Genomic DNA, 20,639 nt, shown 5'->3' on the forward strand with positions numbered 1-20,639 from the left:
AATCATGATCCGGCTAACTCGGTTCTTCGTACACACTTGCCGGATATGATTAGTATAGCTGGATTGAGTTATCTGAGATAATTGCGCGTTCATGCGCTGGTTTAAAAGGGGGTATGTATCGATAGTAGAAACATTGATCAGCAACGCTGCTATTGGCTGCTCAGCGTGGCCAAAGAGCGCGCACAGTTTTTCTCCTCAGCATAGCAAGAACTAATAGTCGAAGTTTATTCGGAATTTTAATGTTTAATCAAAGCGACAGGGAACACCTCAAAGTCTGCAAAATTTAAATCCGTTAGAAGTGGCCATGTTAGATGTTTTTATCACTTATTAGCCTATATTTTTGTATTTTAATAATTGCATAATTACTTTGTTCATTGTAATGTCAGAGTCACCACACTAGAACATGGGAACTAATAAAAGTGAAGTACAAAAATATTCTACATAATGGTAATTTTTAGTTATTTAGTTATTTAGTTAGTCTCTTTTATAAAAGGCACTATTAAATAATTGGTTGTCTGTTTATAAAAGCAACCAAGAAAAAGGCTGAGAAAAAAAAGAAAAGAAAAGATCTTAGTAGCCTACACTGTAAAATATTTTTTGCTGCATTAAATTAAGGCCGTATAGTCATTTCAACTGTTTAATCTTGAGTAATGATGAATTGCTTTGACTTGTGAAAGTGAAAACTGATAAACTTATGGTAATGTAAAAATATTTTGCCATGAGTTATTGATCACATTTTTCCCCAGTGTAGTTCATTGTAATGACATTGTGTTTTCCTCTTTTGTGCACTTTTACATAATACACCAACACTTGTATCTGTTCCCAAGAAAGTGGTGGCTGAAATATGTGCAGTAAGTGGACATTTTCTAACTTTCCAAAGGAAAGAAAGTATTAGACTTTGTAATGTCCATTTGTTTCCATTGCACTGGACAGTGAATAAACCCTCTCAGATAACTGTCATATGGAGGAACCTAGCCTACCTGCAAGTGCATAAATAACTTTTACTTAAATTACTTAATTTATACTTGTATGCTTTATGGCTGCAATATAAGTTGCAGGATTCCACATCTACAGAAAGGCCTACAGAAGATTCTGCACAGACAGAGGAGACATAGGCCTACAGGTGGGCAGTGTATAGCCAACTTTTCCTTTTTATTTGTTGCATGAGGCAACATTGACTCATTGACTTCCATAGTAGCCTATATTTTTTTCCTACTATGGAAGTCAATGAGACCAGAAACTGTCTGGTTACTGACATTCTTCTAAATATCGTCCTTACTGTTCAGCAGAAGAAAGAAATTCATACAGGTTTGAAACAACATGAGGGTGAGTATATGATGACAGAATTTTCATTTTAAAGTGGAGTATCCCTTTAAGCCTGAGTGACATATAGGCTACTGTAATCGGCATGGTCATGATTGCATGATCCTCATAAAAAAATTATGATAGCCTAAAAAATAAACTTTTTTTACTTAAAAAACTTAACTTAAAAAAAAAACAGTTTTACAACATTGGGTCTTAAGTGGCTTGGAAATGCCACAAAAAAAAACTAAAACTGTTTTTTAAACCTAAAAGCGCCAGGTAAACTCCGAATGACACGACAGACAGCTCTTTCCAGCAAGTTCTCCGCATCTCCAATAGTGTAAAGGAAAGAGCCACTCGCAAATAATCTAAGGGCAATGCAAACAGTTTGTGCTGTAGTTAAAGCACGACTCCGACAAGTCGAAAATAAATGTGCGTTTCCAACAAATTTATAATGTAAGCAACAATCTCACGAGTCACAAGAAAAAATATAAATCTCAGAAAGTGCACTATCGCGCTGCGCTGGATTTCCCGTATCAGCTCCGCTTATGAGCCGCAGTCTAATCCTGTTTACATGAAATAAGCCTGCTCCCGAGCAGGTTTAAGATTGCGCACCTGTTGCTATGACAGCAAATCCAGGATGAGCTTCGAAGAACCAAACAATCCAAGATCATGCCATATCGTCAACAATCCAATCCAGCTAACTGACTTAGCGACGTACGAAGAACGGGCCCCTGGTCAAAAACAGCTCTGTTTTCAGCATGCCATTTAAGTGCATGTTTCTTTAAATGATAATGAGCTTTGCTCATCCCGCCCTTCTGTTCTGTGCGTACACAGTTTGTAATAACACAATAACCATAACGCGTTGTTCATTATAAACTTGGGATTATGAATTATATTGAGAACGTTGTACATAGAAAACATGCTGTAATGTACCCTGAGTGTAAACCTTAGCCGCATTCATTGTGAAGCGTGCAAGAGATTTGCAAAGATTAAAGGTTAATAAAACGTTACACTCACTTCTTCTGGAGGTGCAGCAGGAACACTAATAGTTGGTACCGATCCTTTTTTCAGGAGCAGCTTCTTAACAAAACCAGCTTTATACTGACCCTCCTTTATAAAACAGTCTCGAACGGCTCGATTTGAGACGGGGGGGGGGGGGGGGGGGGGGGGAACATATAAGGAGATTAAAAAAAGACCACTGGATGGATTTTTATCATTGTATGATGGTTGTGTACAGGCACTGCCAACACACATTTCCGTACAATCAACTTGTAAAAGTGCATGTACCATTATATTGACCCCTTTAACATCTCAAATGTTTCTCCTAGAAATAAATTAGGTTACTTTAACATAAAATGGAGACTTTTACTTGAGTTTTCTCCTTCTCACACTTAACTCCTGAGACAAAAAAAAAAAAAAAAAAAAAAAAAACCTTTAACACTCTCACAATGGAGAGTTTTTCTCCATATCCTCCTGCGACCCAGAAAAAAAAAGTTTTTTGAATTTAGTTTTTTTCCATGTCATCACACTGTTTAGATCACAATAAACAAATGGTAAAAAAACATTTTTGCAAAATAATATTTTATTCATAAGTTATGCTATGTCCTCTGTAGTGGACGCCAGGACTAAGTTGTTTAAAAAATAAAATGACATGAAATTATATGTATAGGCAAAAACAATGGGATTTTTTTTTCAATCACCAATAAATTTGGGGGTTTCAGGATTTTTTCAACCAAAATATGTATAAAGATTATTCTCAACTATGTTATGAAAGAAATAACGGAATGAATTGATACACCATTTTACATTATGCAATATGTGGGTAAAATGTCCATAAATTAATATTCCCATTCAATGCAATGTATAAACTGTATCTAATTTGCACCTTAATGTGTTCTTGGAGCAACATTTAATGAAAAAAGAAGTGTAATAATTGGAGTAATAATTGGCAACATTTTAATAATAATATCTAATATTTCATAGGAATATTGATGTATAATTTATTTCCATATTCACTTGTTGTGTCTCACAAAATGCCTGATAAACATGATTTAAGTCCTGGTGTCCGCTACAGTGGACACGTTTGAAATCAACGCCCTGTTCTGAAACAGAAAATATTTTTTTTATTTGAAACCCCTTAACATTTTCCTGAGATGTTGTTTTATGAAATACAATTTGAAAAGTAGTCCAATTTAAATTATAATTACAATATATTATCATATTTCCATAAGAATGCTACATTTGATCACTAAATTAATGTCAGACATTTTTAAAGACCAAGGAGAAGTTGTTTTCATGGTGAAACCTCCAAACATTTGGTATCTCTGAAAAGTCCTGAATGTGCTCTTTACAGGACACCCAGGTTGTGTCATGTGACATGTATGACGTCAGAGAAATTCACTAAAATATAATGTCCACTACAGTGGACAAAAGTCTATTCTTGGGTCCCAGGAGAGAGACTCTGGATTGCTCATATTTGTCTCCTCTAAAGATTCAGAAGAGAACTCAACAAATCACACACTGTGCTTAGATTTTTTTCCTTACATGTACATATTAATAATCTTTTAGGCCAATTTAGTGCTTTTCAAAACTGCCAGGTTCATGTTCATCTCTCTTGTATAAAACTGAACATGCTTTTAGCGCAACTCACTTGAGATTTTTTAAAGTTTTGCTGGTTAACAGCATGGCTATGTTGGTCCACCAGCATAACTTAGGTTCGACCAGTGGAAATTCCTGCAGTGGTCTCTAGCTTATACATATATATATATATATATATATATATATGTATACACTCACCTAAAGGATTATTAGGAACACCATACTAATACTGTGTTTGACCCCCTTTCGCCTTCAGAACTGCCTTAATTCTACGTGGCATTGATTCAGCAAGGTGCTGAAAGCATTCTTTAGAAATGTTGGCCCATATTGATAGGATAGCATCTTGCAGTTGATGGAGATTTGTGGGATGCACATCCAGGGCACGAAGCTCCCGTTCCACCACATCCCAAAGATGCTCTATTGGGTTGAGATCTGGTGACTGTGGGGGCCATTTTAGTACAGTGAACTCATTGTCATGTTCAAGAAACCAATTTGAAATGATTCGAGCTTTGTGACATGGTGCATTATCCTGCTGGAAGTAGCCATCAGAGGATGGGTACATGGTGGTCATAAAGGGATGGACATGGTCAGAAACAATGCTCAGGTAGGCCGTGGCATTTAAACGATGCCCAATTGGCACTAAGGGGCCTAAAGTGTGCCAAGAAAACATCCCCCACACCATTACACCACCACCACCAGCCTGCACAGTGGTAACAAGGCATGATGGATCCATGTTCTCATTCTGTTTATGCTAAATTCTGACTCTACCATCTGAATGTCTCAACAGAAATCGAGACTCATCAGACCAGGCAACATTTTTCCAGTCTTCAACTGTCCAATTTTGGTGAGCTCGTGCAAATTGTAGCCTCTTTTTCCTATTTGTAGTGGAGATGAGTGGTACCCGGTGGGGTCTTCTGCTGTTGTAGCCCATCCGCCTCAAAGTTGTGCGTGTTGTGGCTTCACAAATGCTTTGCTGCATACCTCGGTTGTAACAAGTGGTTATTTCAGTCAAAGTTGCTCTTCTATCAGCTTGAATCAGTCGGCCCATTCTCCTCTGACCTCTAGCATCAACAAGGCATTTTCGCCCACATGACTGCCGCATACTGGATGTTTTTCCCTTTTCACACCATTCTTTGTAAACCCTAGAAATGGTTGTGCGTGAAAATCCCAGTAACTGAGCAGATTGTGAAATACTCAGACCGGCCCATCTGGCACCAACAACCATGCCACGCTCAAAATTGCTTAAATCACCTTTCTTTCCCATTCTGACATTCAGTTTGGAGTTCAGGAGATTGTCTTGACCAGGACCACACCCCTAAATGCATTGAAGCAACTGCCATGTGATTGGTTGATTAGATAATTGCATTAATGAGAAATTGAACAGGTGTTCCTAATAATCCTTTAGGTGAGTATATATATATATATATATATATATATATATATATATATATTAACTCTTTAAAAGGCTTTTTTGGTCACTTTTAGACAGACAATTTTAAGAAAATTACATAGCATATCACTAGGTAGAAGCAAAAATACATCCCTCTGTCCTTTTAAATGTCCGTGTTGAAAGAACATGTTCGGCTGTTTAGTGAAGCTGATTGCTGTAGCCTATTTTTTTTATTTGTAGCTTGGTAAAAAAATTTGCCGATCAAATATTCTTTATCTCTTCTCTACATAATTAAGGTAGTTGGTACATTATCAGTGGTTGCAGTTCAAAATAATATCAGTATATTTCGGCTAGCCTCCTCTGCAATGCATTTTTTTTTTTTTTCACAACACTGACTGCTGAAAGTCACATACTCGATAGTGGTTGGCTCATTTTTATTTTATTTTTTCCAACAGAGACAAAAGTCTCTGGCTATGGATTTTCCTCTTCCCATTCTCTCCATCAGACTCTCTTTAGCAGTTTAATTAAATCGGCAGATTCGGCATGTTTGGGAAAGAACAGTGGTGGTTCAGACGGTGGTTCTGAGATGATCTTTTCAGCAAGGTTCTTCTAAACAGCACAGAGAGTTTGCCTGTGGTTTGAATTGGAACAATATGAATAATTATTTGACATTAAATATGTTCACCAATTATGTTCACAAGGTTGAACATATTGTACCGTTACTATCAGGGGAAGTTGCAAATTCTTGTCAAACAATATATTTTCTTAAAATTTCCAGACTCAAAATATGTCAGAGGGGTTCAATCTTTGTTCTCCTATTGAAAAACATATTGAAAACCATTTCCATTGCCTTAATTGGCTTGCCATTATTTATATTTTATTTAAATACCCCAATTTGATGCAATAATACCCAGCTTTCCCAGCATTTCAGATACTGCTTTGAAATTGCTTGTATATTGATTGTTTCATATTCTTCTCTGAGTCCCCCTTTCCTCAATGTCCTGTGCTTTAAAATAATGATTATGCCATTTTATTTTGTTTCTTCCTTTTCACAATCTCTCTGTCCCAATGTTTTTTTTTTTTTTTTTTTAAGACAATCTTAACTCAACATAATAAAAAAAAAAAACTTGTAAAAAAAACATTGAGCTGCCTGGATAAGCTTTGATAACACTTTACAGTGTCCTTGTTACATATGTTACATGTACTTATTGTAGGAATAACAGCAACTTAGGCATAATTACATGCAACTTTCCCTAAACCATATTGTGCATGTTGTCAATTGATATTACTTAGTACTTTACTGTACTTGTTACACTGTAACAAGAACACCTTAAAATAAAGTGTAACCACAGCTAAAGAAGCATCCTGAGTGCAAGGAAAGCTTATATGTGACTGATATGAAACACTCTATATTGACACTCCTCACATGAAACACAAATAAGACTTGACTCACAACTGATCTCAATTGAGTTTGATGTTAGCATGCTGCTAAGCTAACGTCAAATTAACAAACAAACCATATAATAGCACATTCAGAAAAATGTATTTAATTACAATGAACAAGTTTTTAATCTGTTGCCTTGGATATCTTACAAGCCATCTTAGAAGGCAGTAGCATCCCTAGTATATATCATATAGGTAGGCAACCTAACCTTATTACGAATGTAATAAGTAATCAATTTACTATTGATTCATAAATACTCATGATTATTCTTTGTATTTTGTCTCTTTGTGAGTGTAGGAGATCAGTGATGCTGAGATTATGGAGTTGGCCCACAGTTCCTTGGGAAGGATGACCGTCGTCAGGCAGATTTTCCCTCTCTGGAGAGACAGCAGTGTGAGCTGTATGAGGAACAACCACCGCATCTCCTCACTGCTTTGCGACCCTCAGGAGGGCTACCTGCAGTCGCTGGAGGTCAGTAACCATAGAAACTGCATCATCACCGTGTAGGAGATGGCATTCTCAAACCCATTAAATCTAGAACAAGTGAAGTTAAGATCAGGGATTTTCAACGTTTACAGACAATGGGACCCCAGAGTCTCTCACAGCATTTTTAATGTTTTATTTTATTTTAATTAGGCGTTTTTTTGCTAATTTATTTTCAACTTGTCCTTATGTGGGTTTTCATTCAAAGATTTTAGTTTTAGGGGAAGATTTAATAAACATGGTAAATTAGCGTGAGAGCGCAATTCCAAAACAGCGCAGATGGGAGTGGAAAGTTCTGCAGGTGATTTACAGACAACGCGCAAAGTAAAGAACACAGACGCAGTCAGATCATTTCCATTATGACCAACGCAATCTACCAGGTAGGGTCTGGTTTAAGGCCGGTTATAAGGCGGTAAATAATGGCTCAAAGTTGCAAACACCAGTACATTGACGACCGCAAAACTTAGTAAATCACATTGTGTCATTCATTACTCTCCTCCCATACATTTTGCGCCTGAAAGGGAAACAATGCATCCTACAAATGCATATGCATTAAGGTATATGGTATAAGGCTTTTCAGAGCAAATTTTTCGCTGTGTCTTTAGTAAAACTGTAGTTTTTAACGGCAAAAGAGGGTTTGCGCTGGCGCAAGCTGTTAACAAATCTGTCCCTTAGTGTTTTGTGCAATGGTCTTTTTATTTAAATTAATTAAATAATTAAATGATGTAAGTGGAAATGAATAAAAAAAAAAGAACAACAGTAAAAGAACAAGATTCTGTAATAAATTTGAACTTTGCAAATAATATTTTTATTTTAAAATTTGCATTCAAAAAAGAGTTAATGTTTGCATAATATGCATGAAAACAACAAAATGTTTCTTCATTGTGCACATTCAGTTATGAGTTGAATGAATCGTAAATAATCATCCTGTATTTTCCATTCAAAATGGTGAAATGTGACAAAACGTTGAGTTTGCATCACAGGGTATTACTGATGGTTACAATATGGTGGTTACAGCCCTATATAAAAACCTGATTGTTGTTTCCAAGTGTTTTCCTTCTCTGCTGTGACGTCTAAATTTCTGCTTCTCGAAACCCCTTGAATGCACATGAACAATAGTTTCATAGTAGGAAACAGATGGCTGAGCTTTGCACCGCACATACTCTGGAGTCTTACTCCTCAATTATTCATGAAAACGAGGGTTAAAATGTTCTATGATGTTTATTCACCTTGACAAAGAAAACCAGTAGTTCACAGCGGTGACAAACCTGTCAGGTTTTTTTCTGCAAATCTGCAGTGTCAACACGAGCCACCCACCTTTGTGTTTTTTTCCCTGTCACTCCAAAAACCAGAAATCACTGGAGTCACCCGCGCAGCTTTTGCTAATACCTCCAACATGCCTTAACTGATGGTCAGTCTCAGTAAAGTGTGACAAATGTCTTCCTGTATGGACCTGTCATCTCAACTAGTGTGGCTGTCATTCACTGATCAGGAAGTGGTTGTTCGTACAGGAAGGACAGGTGTTATTTTATACATCAGCTGGAATAATGACTGCACCTAGCAGCTTGTAACACTCAGCAGATGTCATACTTGGATGAGAAACGGAATTTTGATTTGAATCCGGTGGGTCATGGACAGAGGAGAGTTCCTGATGCACTGTCAGCAGTCAGTGTGCCTTACTGCCCATAACTTGAGTTAAAGCTATTCTTAATTAATACATCTCTATTACATTTTTAAGAAAAATATTAACCAAAAAGGTAAACAAATTGCCAGTAAATGGTTGACAAGATCATGAGAACTACAAGGTGCTTATTCTAAAAAAAATATATATATAATAATGCTGGCTTTTTTACACATATCCAATTTCAAACTTTGTAACAAGATTGACATTTAACTGGATACATAGCGGAACATAAGATAAAATGTTTAAAACAAGATATGGCAGTGTTATTTTCCTTCAAGTCTGTTGATTTGTGCAAGTAGGCTACATTTGAACATTTTACTAAGAGATTTTAATAAAAGACGTAATCAGGGTTGGATGCAAGTTTAAGTTTTTTGTTGCAGTGATCGTTGTTGTGGTTAAGTTGTTGTTGTTGTTGTTGTTGTTGTTGTTTTTAAAAAAGATATATATATATATATATATATATATATTAGTGGTGGGCATAGATCTTTTTTTTTTTTTTAATCTAGATTAATCTCACTGTAATCTTGGAACTAATCTAGATTAATCTAGATTCATCTAGATTAAAATGGCTCATTTGAATTCTGCCGAAGGCATTCAGAATATGTTTGCTACCCAAATAATGACTAAAGGGCACGTGTTTCTTAAATACAAAGTGACATTTAAAAGAACTTGTGAAGAAATCCCAGAGATTTTTTTTTAATTAAAACTAACATAATAAAGTATGATTTTTTTTTTTTTTTTTACTTTGAGCAATGATGGAGCTATAATAGACTCTTCTTATGAGCTTATAAAACAAAACAGCTCCTTGGAAAAAATGAAATGTAGCCTAATATTTTAGTAGTTATAAACAAAGGTCTATTTTTAGTTCAGATTAACATTTGAAGGCAGCAATTTTATTCATAATGTCAAAATAAAACCAACGTAATGTTACTTGAAGGCGTTATAGCCTACTATTCCTGCCAAACTTCCATGGTTGCAGTTAATGTTACTACAGTAAATCCATGGTAAATGTTGCAGATCTGTGGACACTGGATAGTTCATTCATGGCACAACATTTCTTCATGGCTTCCACTGTGCTTCCTGGCACTGTTTGATCTGTTAATAACGGAGAAATGTGAATGTTTCTCACTAGATCTCGCAGCAATGTTATTACTCAAGTAGCGAATTCAAATGCTTTCTTTACTGGATCTCTTATTAGCGCTGTGTAAGTAACAGTGTCGCTTGATCAAGATAGGCTCGCGCTGCTTTGGTCCAAACTGATAAACAACTGTCCGTCAACCACACAATAACGAGTAGCTCAGTTTCGTTCCGCTTGCATTACGTTTGCCATTTGATGTTGGGCAATGTTGTGGTCGCGCCAGCGTCTCTTACATTATGAGCGCGCTTGCCACGCGCGACCTGCCTACATTTGAAATAACAAAATTTTGGTCGGCAGGAAAAATGGTCCAACGAACCGTTCGGTTTGAAAATGCGTACCGAACACCGAACCGAATTCGGCTAGGTATACATCCGCGCTAAAATATCAAGGTGAAAGTCATCATAGCTTGCGTAGTACCCAGCTCCCAACCCAACTTTGAGAATAGATTAACGGCGATATTTTTTTTATCGCCCGATAAGAGTCTCACGTTAACGCAGCACGTTAACGCCGATAACGGCCCACCAATAATATATATATATATTAATAATATTTAAGCTGTAGAGAGAATTGTCACATGTTGTTCTGTTTTGTTTTTTGTTTCTTTTCCGTGTTTTGTTCCTGTTTTGTCTGTGTCCCCACTGCTAGTTTGTTTCCATGGTTATTTATTGAGTTTGCACGTGTTCCTAAATTACGTTGATCATCCCCTGTTGATTTAAACCCTGCAGGTGTTTCTTTGTCCAGTATTGTTTGTATAAAAGTGGTTGTTCTATAGTTTATCATCTGACTCCTGAGTGTTCTGTTTAGAGTTATTAAAGACTCTAATTTCAATTCCTTCATCATGTACGTTCTACATAAGACCAACCCTTACAAGAATTAAAACATAATAATAGCTTTTATGTCTATTTTTTTATTGTTTAAACCAAAATGTGCATATTTGCTAATATAGTGGAGTAGCTGAAACACACAGTTGTGGACGGACCAAACAAGGAACCCTCATAAATCATGATAATGATACAAATAATTAATGTTATTGTTCCATAATAGATTGTAAAGTCATTATGGTTCCACTTCATTCCACCTAGATATCATATCATAACTCTCTTCCCAGTCTGTCATTAACACCCAGTTTTGTTCCGGTCTCTATGAAGTCCCTCTTTCCGAAAAGAGCAATGTCCTCGGACTGGTCAACTGGGCCATTGTGTTTTGATTGGACAACAACTTCTAGCATGTTTAAGAAATGTCACGGCCCTTACCATGACCAAAATTTTCAACACGCAACTATAGTAACTCATCCAGGCCTAGCCCCTTTTTTGGTGTATGCCTTGGGGAATAAATAAGGAAAACTGTGACATGTACGTCCCCAGATGAAAACCCAAAACTACAATCATTTGATACAATAGCATTTGAGCATTTAATACAATGTGCTTACTGTTTACATGTTAATGTAAGTACAAAGTTGTTAAAGACACCTATTACAAAGACGACTCATCATTATTTACACAAACAGTATGTCAGTGGACAACACATAAGCACCTATTTTGTAGATTGACCCAAAAGTTAATTCAGTGCAGTTAGCTTTTGACACTCCCAAAACCGCATCTATATTTTTTGTGATCTTAAGACGATATAATCTTAATTGTCAAATGGGACAAAAGGAAATATACTTTCCTCAGGGATTCATAACTAGAAACATTTAGCCTATGAAATCATTTATTATTAGAATCTCCGATACAACAATACTCCAATTATAGCTGCAGATGCAGATGAAATTACAGAGAAATTGATTCTGATCTGGTGGACAGTTCTCCACAGGGTGTAGTTAACATACATCAATGAGCATATTTACAGCTCTTTAGTTTGTCTCTGTAAATACATCTATTATGTAGGGCACCTATTATGTGACCATTTGTCAGGTCAACTAGCTATTTTCTTGCCCCATGTCTTGTATCCATAATAACGATGCACCGAAATATGAGAACCTAAAATATGGCTGAAAAGAAAATGAGTTGTCAGTTTCGGCTGAAAAAGTTTTGGAGGGCTGACATTATTGACTGAAACAGTAGAACTTAATTAGTGATTCTCCGATGGCATGTTTTGACTGTGTCAGTGTCTTTCTGCACAAAAAAGTGAATAAGCGACAAAAGCAAAACATGTCACATGTGTGGATGCTAGGGTTGGGTTGACAATATTGATTTTTCATTTTAAACAGATCTTCAGTTTGATGAACCGAGACATTATTCTTACCATCCAATAATCTCCATATGATTTGTGTTTTGTTAATGTTGATATGAAACAAAGCCTGTGCTATCGACTTCTGTCGATTTTATAATGAAATTCAAACAATAATGTTGTTTTGATCCGTGAACGGATCTCTTTCTCTTCTTTATTACTAGTTATTGCACAAAATAAACATGAATGAACATCAGAAGGTACAGTATGTTTAAAGAAACATTACAACTTCCTGAAATATCATGTCTCATGTATTCGCTCAGTGTTTCAACTGTGGAAAAGACGTCAATAAAACAGTCACATAGAGTAACGTTATATTTACGTCAGGAAAGCAATTTAATTTCCAAAGCTCGCTAGAAAAAATAACTCTAGAGAGGAGCATGTATGCTTAATTTATGCACTATATTACGTTTATTATATTTTTACTTAAACTGTTGCCTTCATTATTTAATGTATTTTTGAATAATTCTGTCATGAAAAAAAAATGTTTAAACATTGAATGTGCAGTATAACAAGTTTATACGCAACTCAGTTTATTTTGTTGATTTAGAGTGTTGATTATTAAATAAATGTGATTAAATAATTGATTATTTAAAGGAATAGTTCACTTCAAAATGAATATTCTGTCATTATTTACTCACTCTCAAGTTGTTTCAAACCTGCATGAATTTCTTTCTTCTGCTAAACACAAAGGAAGATATTTTGAAGAATGTCTGTAACCAGACAGTTTATGTAACCCATTGACTTCCATAGTAGGAAAAAAAAAAATACTGTTAGTATTAATAGAAGTCAATGGGGTACATCAACTGTTTGGTTACCGACATTCTTCAAATTATCTTCTTTTGAGTTCAGCAGTAGAAATAAATTCATATAGGTTTGAAACAATTTGAGGGTGAGTAAATGATGACAGAATTTTCATTTTGAAGTGAACTAATCATTTAATAAACATTGTTTTGGTTTCAATTTTCTGCAAATTGAAAACTTTAATTTCAGTGTTTCGTTTAAAAATTAATTTTGATGGATCAAAAATAGTATTATATATTATTTGGTTGTTTTGATTCCAGGTGTCCAATCTGTACCTTTATGACAGTGTGTTGATGTTGGCCAACGCATTCTATCGGAAATTAGAAGACCGGAAGTGGCACAGCATGGCCAGCCTCAACTGCATCAGAAAGTCAACCAAGCCCTGGAATGGAGGCTGGTCCATGCTGGAGACAATCCAAAAGGTATGAAATGTTTGATGTCAAGATTTTTGCAGAAACTCTGTTTTGCTGTTTGTCACACTGTTGGGGGGCTATCACATTTAGCCTGCAAGACTAAAAGTGGCAAGATAGCGAGTATTTGAATAAAAGCAACTGTGACAAGATGATAGTTTCCATTGCTTTACATCAAGTCCCAGACATGTGGCTTTTTGAAATGCAAATTGCTTTCATGTAGGTTGTTTCCTGACTTCCCCTCTCACTGCTGCAATCACTTTTCTTTTAAACTCAAGCACAGCGGTCAAGCTGAGATAGCTGGTTGTCCTCACACAGAACTCTCTCAAGGGCCACTGAAAGCTGCACAATAGCTGGTGTGGTGGCCACAGCAGCTGATGTCTCATCTTACGAGCTCATGTCTATGTGAGCTCTCAGGGGCAGCAAGCGGTCTAGAGTGTGTTCCTCATTTCACGCCTTTTTAACTTTATATGAACCACAAAGAACTGCAAGAAACCTCTAATCGGCCATGAGAGGGACATGGACAAGTGAAGCCATGGATAGATTTGTCTCTGAAACTTCCTGTAGGCCTTTCATATAGTGATGCTTTTCAAGCACTGAGCGACCCACACCACTCTAAACAGGTGGCCCAGTTAGACCAGTAAAGAAAACATTAAGAAATCTGTTCAAGATAAATTTAGTCTACTTTTAAAGGATAGTAAACAAATAAGGGTTTATGACAGTTTCATTTTAATATTATTTATATAATATCATAGTTTGTGTTAACATTGAGTTTGCTTTTTTTATTTTTTTATTTCAGTATTAGCTAAAACTATTTACAAATATTTTTTCCAGTTTTTATTTAGTCGCCAAGACAATATATACACACACATATATATATTTTTTTATTTTTTTTATCTAATATTTATATATTATATTTTTATTTCAGCTTTATTTCAATTAACAAAAATGTTTTTAATAGTTTTATATTTAACAATAATAATGCTGGTTTATATTTTGCAATAATTCCTGTTAATACCCAGCTATTAGTCGACGGATTTATAGTTTTTGCTGATTATTCTGTGCCATTCAATGATTCTATTTAATTTTACATATTTTTCAGTTGATTTTGTAATTATTATTTTTGATTATTAGAATCTAAATAAAATACTTTGTCTGGTGCTTGTCAAATTCTGTGTATAGACTACACATCCAAAACCAACTGAGAACTATGGATTACTTTTATTGGTGTTTAAATGAAGACAGTGCCTAAATCTCATGTTTAATATGCTTTAATATTATGTTTTTTGCCTTGTTAATTATAATTCATGCATTCCAGAACAAGACACTGCGTTGAGAATGACGCTGGGAATGCTCTGTGTGAATGCTCTGCTCTCATGAAGCAAGTGTGAAATCAGTCCATTGGCGGGTGATGTCACGACCAGGAAACTATAAAGCATGCCCAAACAATTCAACGGTAGCTTCTAATAGGCTGAAGTCGCTGACAGGCATGCAGGAAGTATGGCAGGGTGACGCAGCGTCTCATTCCCTCTTCAGGGACCCTGATGTAGAGTCCAAGTCCAGGTTGTAAAACATCATGAATGTGTGCAGAGAGGACCAGGCCGCCACATCACAATCATCTTGAAGTGAAACTCCTGACAGAAGAGGGCGTAATACTCCTAGTCAAGTGGGCTCAGACTGACATAGGTGCTGACAACTGATGTGACTGAGCTAAAATCAACCAATCGTTGAATTAGTTCAGAATGTGGATGCCCTGAAGTCGTAACTGCACCAGTGCTGCATCCAAGCATTTGGTGAAAGTGCAGGGTGATAAAGCTCGACCGAAAAGGAAGAACCAGATATTGGTACTCTTTGCCCCTGAAAGTGAAACGGAGGAACTTCCTGTGTTGTGGAAGGATGGAGATATGGAAATATGCATCCCAGTTCCTCTATGTTTCTAGGCGGACACTGAGATATGTGCTCGCTGGTAACCACTGCGCCCCGAAGCACACTAGGTGGCGGGGTTAGCAGAATGGCCCCTGAGAGCACCAAAGGTAAATGGGCACTGTATAATGAGGTGTTGAACACTTGACTACCCTCAGAGTTCTGGTGTCATTGGCATCAGGACCTCTTCCCTGCAGCCTTCTTGGAGATAATAAGAGTCCCCAGATCTGTCTTACCCCGCGAAGGCTGCAGTTGAGAGCGCCTCCCCGACCCCCATTCTCTCTGTGGGGGAGCTTGGGTGGCGACGCTCTGTTTTTGAGTGGCATGGTGTGAGGAGCTGGCTTTTTCAAATTTTTGAGGCTGATAAATCTATTTGCGGTCCCCATGACCTGAACCCCAGCTGTGCCTTGACAGCAGCAGGACCAGAACCATGTGGAACGCAAGCCTGAGCGCCCTCCTTGAAGAGTGCCAGGCAGGAGTGTCCGTAATGGAAGCTGTCCACAATGCTCAGAGCCGCCCCCCTCAAAAATTGACTGTGCGTGCTCTGTTCTAAACAAAAAATGCATAAATCATGTGTATCCTCACTCATTATGTAGTGTGGTCATTATGTAAACTGCTCTTTGCTCTGCATTATATGATATATATGCTTGTAACAGGACAGACAACACTAAATAAGACAAATAAGTTCACAGAGAGCACTTACTGAAGACACAAAAAACTAGTGTTGCATTGTTTGGGCATGCTTATGGTTTCATGGCCGTGATGTCACCCGCCTCTGATGTCCCGTCACACCATTTGACTGATTTCACACATGCTTCACAACACAATCCCGCAGAGCATTCCCACAGTGTCATTCTCGACGCAGCGTGAGTTCCCCTTGGAAGGGAATTACTTTTTTCCCACCTTAGTTATCAGTGGGTCATGAACGTTGTCTTGTTAAATTTAATCAGTTTTAAAAACACATCTCGAGATATAGCTGTTTCTGTATGCCAGATGTTGTTATGTATGCACCTCACACTTTTGCACATCTACTCATTTAACAGCAGCTGTAAAATGTAAAACACACAGTAAAATTAACTGATGATATACATGCAGTACTGGTCAAATTGGGAAAGGAGCGGTAATGCACACTGAGCCAAACCTTTCTCCCACTGGCCCCAGACCACGAGGCCATTCATATTGTAAACCCCAAGAAAGGTTAAAGAAAGATTAAAGGTTTGAAATTGCAATTGGTAAAGTTTAATGTATAAAAGGGTATAGCACATTGCACTATGATCTGGATCAGTTATTTTTACTGTGTCGCTTTATTGGTTATTGATTCAGACTGTCTTGTTCCCACAGGGCCGTATAACTGGTCTCACCGGAATTATGGACTTCATGGACAATGGATCAAATTCACACGTTCAGTTTGAGATTTTGGGAACCAGCTTCAGCGAGACATTTGGAAAAGACATAAAGCGCGTGAGTTAAATTGGATTTTCATTTCTAGTACCTGGTGTAAAAGCTCTTCTGATTTCTGATTATTTTTTCATTACCAGTAACCTTAGGTAAAATGAAAACTGAAATCAATTTCCCTGAAATTTGTCTATGATAAACATGGAGAACGCATAATCTGCTTTTCAGAAAGACTCTCCATTGAGAACAAATTGACAGTGTAATCTGTGCAGATTTTGTATCCAGACTGCCATTTTGACTCCTCACCTCATTGTCAAATGTTTTCGAGGCAAGAGCAAACGGCAGTGATGAGTCGTGTTTCAACTGGCTTGCCAGGCCAAACATGTTGTAATACAAACTTTATGACTATGTGCACTACCTATTTTGTATGTCATAAAGTGTTCCCTACACACAGTCTATTCAATTCCATGTCTACTACTAGATGGTTTATTTAGCCTACAGTTGGATATTTTAATTAGCTTTTGCTGTACTTTTTCCTAGAACAATCACAAGTAATTTTCATTACAGACTGTCCTCTTTTCTCTTCATAGCTGTATTTGCTGATTTTTTGTGCTCTGTTTTTGTAGCCATAAACTGTTTGGGTCCATCCATCATTTAAAAGAAAGAGTAATATAAATTACAGGAGAGGAAACAGTCTGCTGGTAATGAAGATTTAATCACCCTGCATCCCAACCTGAATTATGAACCCACTGTATCACATTATAGCCATTAGGATCCACCGTGCCACAGCCATTTACTCCCTGCCCGCACACACAACGGCTCCCCCTCACACAAAGCACATTTATTAGCTATAATGAAAGGAAAGGACAGCTAATGGTACGTCAAGTGTACTCAGTCCTGTTGTTGTTCATTATTAGAGCACCAGCTTTAGTCTTCTAAGCAGTGCCGCCCAAAAAGAGATTAGTGTAGCCAACTGCATTTCCACCCTGCTATGGAGACAAACAGCAAGCCGTGCTGTTAATTTGACATATGTCATGGTTTGAAAGCCGAGGCAAATACATTTCCTGGCTAAACAAGAAACCCTTTGGAGGTTAAAGAAGGCCGGAAAGTTTCAAGTGATTTCTTCAGTAGTGAGTCAGTACCTTGTTGGCTTTGTCTTATATTAGTCTTTAGTCTCTCTGTCTCTCTAAATGACTTTTCTCTGACTGCTTCTATATATTAAGCTCTGTATGAAACTGTAGTGAGCTACCTAACAAGACAGACACACATTTGTGCTGCATTCCAATCACTAATACTCTTTCTACACTGGATGTGAACTACTTGTCGAGTCACGTAAAAAAAAAAAGGAACCCATTGTAATCAATGATGCTGTCTTCACTGGAGCAACAACAGTAGATGGATACTCAGTTCTGTTTCTAACGTACGTCTGCGTACTTCTGACAACAGGACAAATGGATGAGGGAGGAATCACTGAGGTGATCTTGAACATTCACCCTGACAAGTCTAGTGTAGATAGGCTTAAGCTGTTGCTGCGTATTGTAAACAGGGTGTAAGGCTATTCAAAATTGTACCTCAGTTTGGCAGTCACCCTTCACAGATGAGGAAATTCCACAATGAATTGTAACAAGCTCAGAGAACAAAAATGTATCAAGATACATTAAACGAGATATGTAGATTATAAATATAAGAGAGACTGGGGGTGGTTGTGACACTTTTAAAAAGTGTTTGTTTGTTTGTTTTTTTGTGCTGTTTATCATGGATTTTCCCACATGTCTGGTACACATCTACAACCGAAGTGAGTTAAAACCGTAGTTTGGGTGGGTTGTAAAACTATTATTTGTTATTTTATTATTTACCCCTATCAATCCCTTCCCCTAACTCCACTCCAATTAATTTTAAGCATTTTTATTTAAATAGGTAAACAAAATTACTAAACAAATACATGAAACAAGGAAATAAACATGTTTACATGTTTTTATTTTATTTAATAAGATATGATTGGATCCTATTTTCTCTTGTCTCAAATGTATGTTCCAGAAATAAATAAAGGGAAACAGAAACAAAACTGTATTACAAACTAAAAGTCGACAAAACAAAAGCATGAAGTCAGGCATACTGTACATGTCATATGTTTTAGTCATATGTCAGCTTGTAGTTAAACAGTTTTAAAACGATATAATGTAATACTTTGCCTAGTATTATAACAATGTTTCTCACTTACCATAAAGAAATGTGTATTAAAGTGCCCCTATTATGGATTTTTGAAAATGACCTTTCATGTAGTGTGTAATGAAGTCTGCAAAGTTGTAAAGCTGAAAGTGCATCATAAATAAAAAGTTCATCTCAAAAGAAAGAGTCAGTAATTTTCGTGAAGTTCACACTTCACAACTTACTACATTTGCGTAATGCCCAGCCTACGTTCTGCGTGGAATTGACATCTTGCTGTAGCTTGTTCGTGTGGATATCATGTCTCAAGACGCTGTGCTCTCTGCTGTGAAAGTAAATTTGGTTTATTTTCACTTCCAAAAGATGAGGCTGTGAAGAATCAGTGGTTAAAATTCACCTTTACCACAATACCACAGCAGTATAATACCAAATTTTTGCTTTGTTCCCTTCATTTTACTGACGACTGCTTCTCAAATCTCAAATTCAATGCGGGATTCACAAAACGCTTGCTCTTGAAAGATGGGTCAGTGCCCAGTTTATTTGGACCAACTTGCACCTCGGAATCTCAACCAGTAAGTACGACAGATGAAAATGTATGAAAATACTTTGTTTTGTGTTTTATATTGTGTAAGTTTCTGGCTAACTCACGCTATTACTAAAATACTTCTGCTAAGCAGCTGTGAGCCACTATTACCTAAAACAGAATCTATTCATGTAGATTGTCTGTCGTTCTTACTACTTTGAGTAAAGATAAAGGATGGAGCATGATTTGTTTTACAAACGTTTATGTTACATCAGTCATTCATGTTAGTGCTGGGTGAACAAATGCACCGTTATTGATACAGTTCCTGTATTTTCACCACAATAAAATAGAAATATACACATCGGTTTGTTGATGCACATACACTTGTTAATGCTAATGATGAGGAATGACAGCTGCAACATCTCATAATGTCCCTCAAATTGAGTAGAGTATCACTGAGAAAGTGAAATTGAAAAATGCAATGTATATTATGAGAAAATTAAACAGTTTTTTTTTTACCTTTGATGCATGTGATTCTGTTTGTAGGAGACCTCCAAAACTTTAAAATATGTAGGAGCTATTTTATTGATTATCTTGTGTACCATTTTTAGTTTAAAATGTGCTACTCTTTCTATAGGGATATATCAACGTGTAAAACTACTAAAACCTAAAACCAACCTTATCCATTTATTTTGAGATTTTTGTAACTTTTTCGACCATACACAAGGCGGATCAGACATCCTAGAATAGGGAGCAACACGCTCCGTAGCGATTACACAATGGGAAAGGCCCTTGGTTGCAGCGCTACATCACCCACTCTTGATACAGTGAACGTGCCATCTGCTCCTCAGATTTGCTACTGAAGAAGAAGCCCCCCTGGGCAGTGAGAGGAGCTTGGCAGCGAACGCAGCATCTCGTTCCCTATTCAGAGAACATGGGTTAAGCAAGTAACTTGAGATGTTCTCTTTCATAGGTTCACTCAACACTGCGTAGTGATGACACAATGGGAAATATATACCACATAAGCCAAGCTAAGCGCTGCTAGATCTGACCCAGAGAAGTTTTTTTTTTTTTTTTGGAACCCGACCAAACTCAACCAGGACCAATGCGACCAGTTAATGCGGAAAGAACTGAGGAACTAGGGGCT

The 20,639-nt window shown here is 36.9% G+C and overlaps 1 protein-coding gene across 3 annotated transcripts in view; it reads left to right on the forward strand.

Moving 5' to 3' along the window:
* The window catches only part of grid1b (glutamate receptor, ionotropic, delta 1b), a 476,826-nt gene that overhangs the window by 416,594 nt on the left and 39,593 nt on the right, over positions 1-20,639 (forward strand). For all 3 annotated transcript variants that reach the window (XM_079851869.1, XM_079851867.1, XM_079851868.1), the window contains exons 6-8: positions 7,035-7,208; positions 13,336-13,497; positions 16,750-16,869. In XM_079851869.1, the coding sequence (XP_079707995.1) occupies positions 7,035-7,208; positions 13,336-13,497; positions 16,750-16,869 (456 nt within the window). The remainder of the gene's footprint in view (positions 1-7,034; positions 7,209-13,335; positions 13,498-16,749; positions 16,870-20,639) is intronic.

Source organism: Squalius cephalus, assembly GCF_949319135.1.
Source record: "Squalius cephalus genome assembly, chromosome: 19".
In the NCBI taxonomy this organism is placed as follows: Eukaryota; Metazoa; Chordata; class Actinopteri; order Cypriniformes; family Leuciscidae; genus Squalius; species Squalius cephalus.